At 41.2% G+C, this 13,259-nt stretch overlaps 1 protein-coding gene across 1 annotated transcript in view; it reads right to left on the reverse strand.

Annotated features, from left to right (window-relative positions):
• The window catches only part of LOC149167653 (Transducin/WD40 repeat-like superfamily protein), a 336,132-nt gene that overhangs the window by 228,625 nt on the left and 94,248 nt on the right, over nucleotides 1–13,259 (reverse strand). Inside the window, exon 6 of the mRNA XM_089433067.1 lies at nucleotides 7,760–7,894. Within this exon, the coding sequence (XP_089289193.1) occupies nucleotides 7,760–7,894 (135 nt within the window). The remainder of the gene's footprint in view (nucleotides 1–7,759; nucleotides 7,895–13,259) is intronic.

Here is a 13,259-nt window from a genome sequence, read left to right on the forward strand (position 1 = left end):
CAGAGCTAGGAGGTTGTTTCATGTAAAACACTTCTTGCATATCCCATGCAAGAACTCAGATTTAACATCAATCTAATGGACCTCCCATTTATGTCAAGCGGAAAGCGATAGAACAAGGAAAATGGAATTCATTTCGACTACAGGACAAACATTTTATTATAGTCAATTCCTTCAGCTCGAAAAAATCCTTTGGCAACTAATCCAACCTTATGCCTTTCAACACTTCCATCCGATGCACACATAGTTCTATACACCCATTTGCATCTAATCAAATTTCTTCCTTTTGAAAGAGATACTAGATCCCAAGTAGCATTCACCATTAAGGAATGATATTCCTCATTCATTGTTCAGTCCGAATCTGCATGGCCAGAAGCTTCTACAAATCTTTCTAGATCATGGGTCTTTGGAACTTTGGACAAAAGAGATGACGCTTACTATGTGTACAACATTGATTAATACCATCACTAGCAAAATCACCAACTACTTTTCATGTTGTACAAGCCGATCTGGGAATTTTTGGTGCTAGTGCAAGTTCATGTTCAATGGACCCAACTAGATGGAGGTGAGCATGCGAAGGTCGACTTTCATCCTCGCTGTCATCATCTAAAGAAGAAACCAAAATAAGATCATTGACATAAAAGTTGGGGAGAGAAGATTGCACAAACACCCAAGATGGCTCACAGGTTGAAGATGGCATAAACATTGAATTAAGCTCACAAGACGAGAGATTTTCATAAAACTTAACATCTTTCCTAATAATAATTTCAATGGAATTAGGTTGAAGAAGTCCTGTAACCTTTTACATCTTCAAAATATCCTTCAAAAATGCACTTCTCACTTTTAGGTTGTAATGCTTTCCTTTATTCATCAAGAAGATTTGGCCCGTGCTTCACCACCAAATACAAAAACGTGACTTCATGTATAGTACCATCGAGGTAAAAGAAGGATGCACCCTATCACCAACCCTCTTTGGAATCTATATCAGTGAGCTAGAGTCCTTCCTTCATGAACATATCTCGGAGCGCAGGGGTTGTCTTCTACATCAAGTGTTGATCTCCCTGCTCATATTCATTGATGAATTAGTCTTCTTGGCCTCTACTCATGAGAGGTTGCAAAGGCAGATTGACGCACAAGGCTTTGGTCTTCTATGCATCAAAGTCCTCTCTTCCATATTTATGTTTCTACTAGCCAAGAAGATTGAGCTCACCGCAGCTTACTCGGGAGTACAATTCACAAGGCCTCATTTGGTTTGTGGCAAGCCCTCCAGCCTTGACATAGTAAATGGTATGGTTCCTTGGCCCTCATTAAGAGGCAATGCTCCCAGGGGAAGTCTTGGAACTGTTAACCACCAAAAGTGGGTGATCCCATTGGAGATTTTTTTCTCCTAGATATCCCTTCAACTGGCAGCCAGCAAACCCTGACAGCCACCCGTGTAGCCAATACATTGTGCCATTTGATCTTCGCTTCCTGCATCAATCATATGTCCCCTCGCCCATCTGTCGAGACCATATGTTATAAGGTGGGAAATCCAACCCAAAATGCATGTCTTCATTGTGTAATCGGGTGCTTATGCTATCTTTTCTTGCGCATGGATTATTGGGTGACTAAGAAGAAGGAAGATCTTTGACCTTGGTTTTGTTCCCTCACCTTCAATGGGGGGTTAATCCTCAATCCTAGTCCCATGGGATCTCCCCTATTGGCCTATGGTTTCATGAAGGTCACTACTTGGGAAACCCTAATTTGGTTTGTGTGGTCCCATTTTCGTGTTCCACAGTCGTCACTCCCCTCTACACATTACAAGCCTTATTTTAAAATTTTCCTTCTCTAGGTCCACAAGGCAGTGGCACTCCCCCTCCCCTTGTCCACATAGTTGGGTCAAGGGCCTAGAAATGTTGGCTTGGAGATTATGTAGCTAAAAAAACATTAAAAGCATATCATGGCCACAAGCAAGAAACAAAAGAAAAGAATATTATAAAATGCAAAAGATGGTCAAGACATTTAATATAGCACGTGGGCAAAAGCCAAACATGAGCTCTACCCGTCCATCATGCCCATCACTCTAGTTCGTAAGGCCCCATTAGTGCCCCCACATCATTAAGGAAACCATGCACATCCCAACCCCTGGTGGGTGATGAACTGCTCCACCTTAAGGTGGTAATAACTACTTCATATCATACACAGCATGCTCTAATTTCCTGGAGCCCCAAGCAGTAATACAAAGAAAAATCAAGAAAAAGCAAATAAAGAGGGGTGGAAAAACAAAGGCCAAGGTAACTCATGTATCCACGATTACTCCCTCCAACATCTATACACCCAATATGTGGACATCCCTCATCATTGCTATCCTTGTACCCATGGCATTTGGCCTAGAGACCCTTGTGACCCCACCCATTTCACCATCATTCATATGCCCCATATCAAATGAAGGGTGTACCAGGGACCTGTGTTTCCTCTTAGGGGTTGGGAACACCAAATAGGGTTGTTTATTGACCAATCCTACCTATGGAGGTAACACTATTATGAGATTAAAGCCCTAAATTTTGAAGGGAAGCCCAATATGAAGTCTCAACGTGCCCTTGATTAACAAGCTTGGTTCACTTAATCCGCTAATGAATTATTGTACATGATGGTGAGGATGCAGCACTGGACATTATATGTAATTGGCAGGTGGTTTCATCGTGGATTGGGCAACTTAATTAGGGTCCATGTCCACCAGTGTGCCCCGGCTAGCCTAGCATGTACCATGTGATGTGGCAGTTGATTCGAGGATTAGTGGAGGTTTTACCTCACCCCTTAAGACATGGGATGGCAAGCACCATCATTAGAGCCCTCGATATTGGAGCATTACAGGGTAATCCATTGTTAGGAGACCCATAAGACCAGCTTTTGTGCCCCAAACACAAATTGGGGCCCCACACAATGACTTACATGGAGACTAAGGGGCCATCCCCTTGTTCGATATTTATGGAGCCCTCTCACTCATTTTGGCACAAAGAGGACTCAACGTAGCTTTCCAATGGCCCTACATCAGCATGACATCATCATTCTGGCTTACATTTGGATGGCTAATTCATAATTTTGTAAAGCTACTTGGTCGGCTTGTGACCAAGGGATGTATCTTGCTTATTTTTATAATGTCGCGGGGCTTAGGGTAATAATTCGACCTAGTAGGTCTCATATAAATAGAACTCAACTTCATTTGTATTGGATCATCATCACACATGGGAATTTCGGCCTTCTTGGCAAATTTACACTTGTTCTTAGATTGGCTGTTGGATGATCTTGGATGCATTTCGATATTTGGAGCTGAAAACTTGATCTTATTTGGAGCTATGTCTTGAATTGTGGGTGGATATATCATATTGTCATCTTCTAAGTTCTTTTTGTTGAAGTTCTTCTTGAAATAGTGTCTAATGTATGGAATTGTAGCAACTAGGTTAATGCTATATTGTGCCCTAATTATTGAAGACTTATTTTTGAAAGTTTTTTGGTTGGCAATTGCATATGTTAATCATGATATGACATGTGATAAATGTTCCTAGTGGTGAAATATTGTTTTTCTCCATAAAACTCCATAATTCTTGAGTGGGTAATTGTTGGGGATTGGTACCTAGGGCATCAATTATTGACCTCCTTAAGGACAATTTTGGCTAATCTAAAGTGTCTATGAGGGATAAGATCTTGGATGCATTTCAATATTTGGAGCTGAAAACTTGATCTTCTTCGAAGATATATCTTGAATTGTGGATGGATATATCATATTGTCATCTTGTAAGTTCTCTTTGTTGAAGTTCTTCTTGAAATAATGTCTAATGTATGGAATTGTTGCAACTAGCTTAATGCTATATTGTGCCCTAGCCCCTAATTATTGAAGATTTATTTTTGAAAGCTATTTGGTTGGCAATTGCATATGTTACTCATGATATGACATGTGATGAATGTTCCTAGTGGTGAAATATTGTTTTTCTCCATAAAACTCCATAATTCTTGAGTGGGTAATTGTTGGGGATTGGTACCTAGGGCATCAATTATTGACCTCCTTAAGGAAAATTTTGGCTAATCTAAAGTGTCTAGGACTCCATATGCCCAAGGGATAAGGCATGGTCCAAGCCTTTGGTGATCAACTTCACATCTTCTCCATATTTCTCTTCTTATAAATTTTGGTTCCCTTGAATAGGATGGTTAGGCTAAGGCATAGAGCGAATTGCATTAGAGGAAGAATTGGTGGAGTCTGAGAGCACATACTTCAACCCTAGGGTCTTGCATACAAGACCTCAAAGTTTGGTAAGTTTCCCTCAGGTTTTCACCGATAAAATCGCTTGCCCTAGGTGTGCCTTAGAAGGGAAACTCTTGCTTGCATTTCCTTGACTTGGGGACTACTTTGAGGATTGTTTGAGCTTAGTACTCGGTGGAGTAAATCATAAGAAGCCCTTTCTCCTTGACTTGGTCTTGGGAGTGCCTTTCCCGACGATAATTCACAAAACCCTAGATCTTGTACAAGTTCATTCTAGCTCTCTTAGTAGGAGCGAAGTACCTTTTGAAGTGCCATATTATCACATAGAGTTTCCCTTGAGAGGTCCTACCTCATCACCTTGCACCATAAGCCTTAGAATATCAATCAAAAGGTGATTATCATTCTATTGAGACTCCTCCCATCGGCGTCCGTAAAGAGCAAGGGACATTGGCTGAGGTGATAGTGAGCCATTGTCCCATTGATATCACTTAGTCTAGCACTTTGACCTAAAGGCTTTCCCTTCTTAGGGCCTCCTAGATTTTGTGGTAACAGGGACATTTCAACCAAACTCTATCTCATGGAGGTGATTATCAGACCCACAATTCTAATTTCACTATGGCTCTCAGATCCGGGGACCCAGTTGCAGACAAACTGGACTAAACTAGAGAGTACAAATCTCGCCTCTTAGGTGCATCATCCGATGTAAGCAGACAGTTCCATAGCCCATCATTCAGGCGGAGTTTGGTGTCCACCCTTTCTGCCTCAAATTCATTTTCCACTTAGTTTCTTCCCTTCATAGAGTCTGATCTCTTGAAAACTTTGGACTGGACGAGAGAGGTGTCCCTACCATGCACATTGCTCCTTGAAGGCTTTCACCTCAGATCCTTCCCCCGGCTAGGTACGAGGTTCATTCTCAGAGGCCTCTCAACTTCCTCAAACAATTACTATCTCCCAAATCACCTTCCCACATTCTAATTCTCCCTTCATGTGCTACACAATCTCTTGCTGACTAGACGGGTATTGAACCAAGTTATCAAAGAGGATATCTATGGATTGTACATTTAAGTCACTTTGATCCCACCCTTGATGAGCTTGGGCTCAAAGATGTCCTTCTACCTAAAACAATTTTTGGAGTTGTGTAATGGCATGATCGTTTTCCCCCCTTATACACCAAAGTCCGAACAATGGATGCACTCTCTCGTGATCCTTTTGGGACAGCTCCAGGTCAGCTCCCATTGACTTCGGATAGTGACAAATCAACATATACCACGATCTAATAGAATATGTTAGTTGTGCCAACTTGAGGAGCCGGAGATGAAGACGCACCTCATTTTTCAATGTCCCCTATACTAGATCATAGGATATTATCATTGCATGTATAGGGACTCAAGAAGCTCCCTCTCTATTTCTAATACCATGATCAAAGATGCTCAAACCCTCTTCATTAGGGAGATTTTCAGCCACAAACCTCAGTTCCTAGACCATGCCCTGCACTGGGATGACCAAACCAATTACTGCATACTTCCCTATTTGATCCGTTTGATCAGAGAAACAAAACGCAAGAAAAGTTTTAGAGTGCTCTAGACAACAAGAAGGTGAGACCTCAATGTTCTCCTCAGCGTCCCCCTTTTGGAGACCACTCAACTTTATTGAGACCGGTTTCAAGGTGTCACTCTGTTCATTAAGCCACACATCCTTAAAGCAATAGAGAGATCAACTCTAGACAAATCCAGAGTAGAGCACGCCCCACCCACCAAACTACTTCCTAGATCTAGAGGAGCAATAAGAGATGCATTCAAAGTTTCCTTCTTTCAACCTTGGATGTTAGGAGTACCCCTCGCTCATACATACTCCCGAGATCGTACAACCAAGCTCTTTAATGGTTAACTTATAGAAGACTCTGAATGTGAGCCAATGCCCAGTTCACCCCCCTCACCCTCGACCATTAGACTCAAGAGACCTTGACATCATCAGCCCCATCATCTGATCTCCATCTCTCACTTTTTCTCTAAACAGGTTCTTTGGGTTGGGTTATCCACCTTTCTAGTCTTCGATAAACTCACTTAGTGTTTCGTATCATCGTACCTTTGTTATGGTTTTATACATATGTTTTGATGCTATAATTATGAAGGTTATTTTTGGCATTTTCTAGCAGTTGCACCGATACTTTGACATTGTATTCATACTAGTTGTACTCTTCAGTCCCACTGACCAACTATTGTGGTCATTTGTCGGACATTCATAAAATTATCTTATCTTATCTCAGTAGTTAAATTCAGCTAACATCTATAGATACTTGAATGATGATAATCACCAAAAATAGTACTTCTGGAATGCCAGGTGATTCCCCAATTTCAGGTTTCTGCCTCGCCTGTTAAATGGCGCAGAACACACTTTGAACATGTCAAGTAAATACACAACGAAATCTTTACAAATATCATGCATGCATATTTGACTGGAATTTTAATGGATTCTCTTGTAGTATTAGATTCTTTTTATGTCAAGGAAAGAGCTCATTTACAAAGATAAGGTGAAACATCCTTTGAGATGGGATGCAAAAGTAACAAAATAACTTATAGGATGGAAAGAGACAGCACCTAAAGGGTATAGATGAAATCAAGAAATAAATGAGAATATATGAATGTAGTAGTATCAGGTCATGGTTTTCATCATTAAACATCACCAATTTTTAGTACATGAACTAAATTTGGGCACAACAAGCCCTTGGCATCTAAAAATTTCTTAGTAGACATTTGTCTTAGTTTGACTGAATACCACATATTGGTTGCAAAGGCCACTTGGTGGGTACAGGTCCAATAATTGCTTGTCTTTCTTCACTATAGCCCTTACAAGTGTATCTTATTTTATAAGAAATATAAATCAGAGTTTCAGGGAAGAAATAAGTATCACCTAAAGATAAGCATTGTCCCCTGAAATGATAGTTTCCGTTTAGAGTTGTTAGCCAACATGTCTCACAATATACTTCTCTTTTTTTAACAGACTTCATCAGTGGAGCTTCATAACATCCCAGCTATATGGGTAAGCTACTTATTTTACTTTTATGACTATTAAAACAAACTTGTAGATTTCACTAGAGTCTATGTACTGTTCATGAACTAAACTATTTATTTTTTTCTTTTTTCTTTTTTGGCAATTATATTTCATGTTCATAGGCAGGGAGAGGTAGCATGCCAGCTATGGATTGGACCTCAAGGCAGTCTACATCCTTCATGAAAATGCCAATCCTGGCTGAGATTAGTACAAAACCAAACTAATCTTACAAATGACATTCCAGTGTCTCTAAACTGTATTAAACATTTCTATGCCAGAATCTTGTACACATTGATTACAAGGCAATCATTGGTACATCATTTATTTTAAGACATATATCCAAAGACTTCTATTAATTTAAGATAAATTTGCACCTTCATGTTAACGTCATGAGTGTAATTCTGTGGAAAAACAATATATATATTGCATCAAATCTGTTAAGAACCTGACCTGTTCTGTTGATACATCACATACCTTTGGCGACCTCCACTTTGAAGCTTAGAGCATTTAAAGACAGGATCTAGTTTCACAAATCGAGGATCCAAGCCACCTCTAGCATAACTAGAAGTAAATAAGAAATTTACTGCACTTGGGACAGGAACCTCCCATCTGAAAACACACCAATAGAGTAAGATCAGATACGTACTACATGAAATTTGACTGCCAGAAACAATAACTTGTGTTAAGGTCCAAGAAAACAATTAGAGCTCCAGGTAGCAAATTTAGTTCAACTGTGCTTAACATCACTTGGATCAGACTAATCCGGGACACATCACCCCAATGCTTTCACTACAAGACTTGTATTTAAATATAAATATATATGTATTTATTTATGTATGACCACACTCAGAACCTGAGTGATACGAACGCAGAAGGACTGGTTTAGCATGATCAATACGGGTTTTTCCTCCACATACCACACTGCACTCAAAGCCTTTGTTATTTTCAGCTCGACAAAGAAGCAAAATGCTTTATTCAAACCCTAGTGCGTAATCACATTGTCTACATAGTTATACACACTCAGAGCCCTCAACACTAACATTAACAGATATACACACACATATATATATATATATATATATTCACCCTATCTGAGTACAGGTCCAGTTGAACCCTATGACTATACTAACCATTCAAACAGGGATTTTCCACATCATTCCAGCACAGAGAGGATATACAAACTACACCCCTTAGCCTTGAGGGATTTAGAAACAATACATCCAGAACAGAGATGCAACTTGGTGCAAAGTACGGGAATATAAAACCAAGCTACTCAAGCTCATAAAACAGTGCCATCCACGGCACTAACCGCAAGGCTTACTCTGGCTTGAGCTCTCGTTAACAAGGGATTTATAACCCAGAACCAGGGTTTAGATAGTTGAAGACGTGAAGAAGACCTTCATCTACAATAACATGTCAACAAAGATAAGCAACACTAATGCAAGCTTGAGACTCTTGTAGTCATCATACTACAATAAGGAGAATTGCTCGTGCTAGACATTGCTATAACATAATCAGTATTTCTACCCACTATTCCAATGCAATCAAACATCAATTTGATACATTAGTCAGTCCTGTTAAAATAATGCAGACATGCCCCTGTAGTAATAAACACAATCTCAACTAGGAATGCAACATATTTTATTGTGAAGAACAAGCTTAAGAGCACTTAAATTTTATCGTGAATAACCAGCATAAGAGCACTTATCTTAAACAGTGCAAAAATGTTCCAACTGAGAGTGGGACTCTAACTCTCCACCCAACCATAGACAAGCTATAGCCACTGTTACTTGTAGCTGTCACCCCCGAGCCAGATTCCAAAGCTTGAGGTGGAGTGCCTTCAAAGGGAATCCTTCAATGAATACACAGTTGAACCAGAGCACCACCAGGCCACCCTGCCTTCGTCCTTAAGGCAAGACTCTGCTCTTTGTAATGTTTATGCCTAACAAGTTTCGATGGGGCTTTTTAGTGGTTTATTCCTCTCCTCAGAGCTCAGCAATGCAGCTCCAAATATCCTGCTTTTTCTGGCAGTGCTCTAGCCTCTTGCTATCCTGCTGAATGCTAGTTTGTATCCTCCTTATGCGGTCGAACGTCCTTCTCTCCTCTGCTCCACTCCCCTTGTTGAATGAGAGTCGAATAGGAGAATCAAATGAGGGTCAAATATGAGAATCCAATGAGGGTCGAATAGGAGAATCAAATGAGAGTCGAATAGGAGAATCAAATGAGTCGAATCGGATAACCAAATGAGAGTCGCCTCTCCTCTTTCTCTCCTGTGAAGTGATTTCCTCCCCCTATCCTTGTTGCCACTGCAGTCCAATCTTCATAACTCTTGTCCTCCCTGCCTTGTAATGTTTTCCAAGGCAGCATGGGCCTGCGTACCTCTTGCAGCCCAATTTAATTCTGAGGAAAATTCCATTAAAACACACCAGCCAGCCTTTAATGACTGTCAAAAACAGTTCAGATTCCTACAACAAGGAACCTTGAACATCCCAATCAAATAATCCCGTTAGCCAACCAAGGGCTGACATTTAAATCAGCAATTTCCTCAAGCAATGGAATTTGTCCCTCTCTCAGCCTTTTTAGTTTATAAAAGTATTTACATTACATACATGAGGATAAGCAATTTGAGTTATTACACTAGCAACATTTAATACACATTCCCCACAGGGTTGCGAAATTTGAGAGAGAAGGAAGCAGAGAGAGGAGAGAGAAAAGGTCAACAGGGCACGATTTCTGAAAAATTTAATGAGTGCCCTGTACATTGGGCCATGGGGTATTTAGGTTTTGATTGGTGCAACCAAGCAAATAACAAGTAGACTTGTGAATTCTTGTAATTTTCCCTGCTCAAGGAATCTGCTGGTATAATGACAGAAGGTGATGGTGGATTGCATCTATAATCTCATAATCTTCTCCAGACAACTCACTAGACAAGGATATCCCACCAAAAGAGGTCCTCCATCTTGAAGATAGGAGGGAAAATTTTGCAGCATCCAAACTCGTCAGTGCTTGAGGACGAATTAGGAGAAGTCATACCCGTTGAAGATGAAGCTAGCCCAGACTCACTCAGTAGGTTGGTAGAAGGGTTTAGGATGAAGGAGTCAGATAATGATGTAGAATGCTTGTCGACATTTAGCAAGATTGTTGAGTTGGTTGACGAGTACAAGGGAAATCACGAATCCACTTTTGTTTTGACAACAGTTGACAATGATTCCCAAGAGGTGTGCAAAGATGATAACGCACAGGTCGTCAGCAATGTGAACCCAGGCCCATCAACCAATTTAATTAAAGAAGAAGGTGTTGCTCATATGCTTACTTGTGCCCATAATTTGGAAAACCAATTGAAGGTAAGCGCTGACAAGATTATGGCAGACATGAGGCATTATGATGACACACGGGCATTAGTGGCAGAATATTGTTGGAGGAATGCAGTGATACGTGACAGTTTGAGAAGAGAGCCGTCACAAGCAGATTTTCAAACACTCAAAGAGGCATTGGTAGAGATGAAATCTAACTACCTTCACCTTCTTTCAAACAAAGACCACCTACTCATGCTTGGCGAGATATACCATGATGCAGTAGAAAGAAAGAGAAAGAAGTTGACAGATTTACCCATGAGCTTGAGACCACCTAAGAGTCCTTGAAGAGCACTCAGATGGACCTTCAAGAATCAGAGTTGCAGGTTGAGCAACTTTGTATGGGATTGAGTTGTGGACATTCTTCATCCTCCATGGCAGACAGTCAGTTAACTATGGCAACCATCACACAAGAGGATGTTAGGGGCACTCATGATTTGATAGAGGAACCTCCTATGATATTTGAGCACGAGGAGCACCCAAATGAACATGCACTTGTAGAGAGGTATTTCCCAAAGGATTTTGATTATCCATCCATGGGATGTGGAGATAGGTATATTTCAAACAAGAATACATCCATCTGGGATCCAGATTCAGTTGACATGAGTGGAGTGGATACAAGAAGCCCAGGTTGGCATTGGGATCCAAGTGGGGGTTTCCATCATATACCAGAGGTGCGGGATGACTGTGACAAAATGGTTGACCCATTGACTAAGCACACACATTCCTTCATGGAGTTCCGATCAGCACTAGTGGCCAGTTGATTTGACATGCGAATGAGCATACTTCGGGAGATGTCCTAGCACATCATCCGTATCTGGGATTGCAGGATGATCAGTGTCCTCCAGCTAGAGTCATTCGAATGGGACAACATTGGTATGCCACCATGCAAGGCATTATATGGAGACAATGCTCTTCCATTGATGTATTGGGCATAGGAGCTACCAAGGATTAGCACAGTGGTTACATAACCATTAGCATGTGAGGAGTTATGTTGCACAGGTTTACCCAAGATCAATGAGGGGACAGATGAGCATCTAGAAGCATCATGTCTTCCATCGAGATATCAGCAGATTAGAGATGGAGAGATGAGCATTCACAAGATTACCCTTGGATATCCATATGGACTCTTGATCATACCCTTGCGAATCACATACCTATCACTCTCCAACGCTGCTTACTATCGTAGACGATTTGGTTGTCACCACTTGATTCTCTCCGCATTAGCAGTAGGACATGGGAAGCTCACCCGAGACAATTGGATGAGACACACTACATTAGGAGAGAAATTTCCCAGTTGAGTCATACAATCAGTGGGCGAGTTAATGGATACAAGCTTCGAGATGGCGTGATCTATTATAGAATTAGCATAGGTTCCACCCCTAAATTCACACTTAGGGAGGAGACCTTGATGGAGCTACATGATAAACTTTCGGCAAGACATTCTGCGGCATTATATGAGCATGGGGTATAGCAGATGAGGCTCCAAGAAATATTGGGGTGCATCATCAGGAGACGGCACAACAAATTTATCTATCATCTAGCAAGAGCAAGGTGGTTTAGCATGCACTAAGATGATTATCGATATATGGTGTCCATCTATTGATTGCATATAGGGATCAGAGGAGAGGCATGGATGGGTTCCAACAACTATGAAGCAGTCAATAGAGATTAGGAGTTGTGAACTCTCGACTTGGTTGTGGGATCTAGGGATCCTGTTGGTTGCTAGATTACTCCACTTCTAGATGAGCAAGGATATAACAACAAGTGACCTAGTTGATTTTGGGGTTGACATGTGGAGGATTATTGAGGCCTTCACCATGTGGCGATGCAGATTTTCCTTCATGTTGCTCAGGATGGAGTCTAGTTGTAGACCCATAGACTCTGACCTCGTTAAGATGCCTTGGCAGGATGTGCTTCATGCTTGTGGGTTCGGACCTTCCAAATATTTTGACATGTGGTTCTAGGCAAGGAGGATTCAATATGAACACAATAGGCAGTTACTTATCACCAGAGTGGCGAAACGTCGGCATGGTAGTCTCTTTTTCAGATTAGCATGGGACCCTAGCATTATAGGGCTTAGCAGTTTAGCTACCATTAGAGATGAGATGGTTTTTACAAGGGGAGATCACTCAGGTCCTTCATTGTACCTCAGTTTCATGGAGATCGTTACACTTCTCAGTGATTCATTGATATTATAGAGCACCTCACTAGCATGGCAATGTGATCAGCAAGAGAAGCTCGTGGTTAGCTCATGTGGACGATGACTCTCTTCAGCAGGAGTTGGATTGTACCTTCAAAAGTTCGCTTTTGACATACATGGGATTGGTTCTCCAGTAGCGCAACTTCTCAAGGAGATGATCGGGATTTTGCATTATTGGGATGCTCTACTTATTGGCAATATGCAAAGGGCCTCCGGTGTCTATGCCCTGTTGGGGAGTGAGTGGAGCGAGTGATGCTTCACGATGACCAGGATGGTTTGGGACCCTGATATCATGAGATCCATTCGTGTTGGGATAGTACAATGGCCTAGAGTGGCTCAGTGGCACATTTGGGACCCTAGTATTAGTTGGGATCCAATTGTGCAACAGCAGCATGTGATGACATTGCTTGAGGACAAG

Source organism: Pinus tabuliformis, chromosome 5_1 (assembly GCF_031772625.1).
Source record: "Pinus tabuliformis cultivar Carrire ecotype Pingquan chromosome 5_1, CPIR1, whole genome shotgun sequence".
NCBI lineage: Eukaryota > Viridiplantae > Streptophyta > Pinopsida > Pinales > Pinaceae > Pinus > Pinus tabuliformis.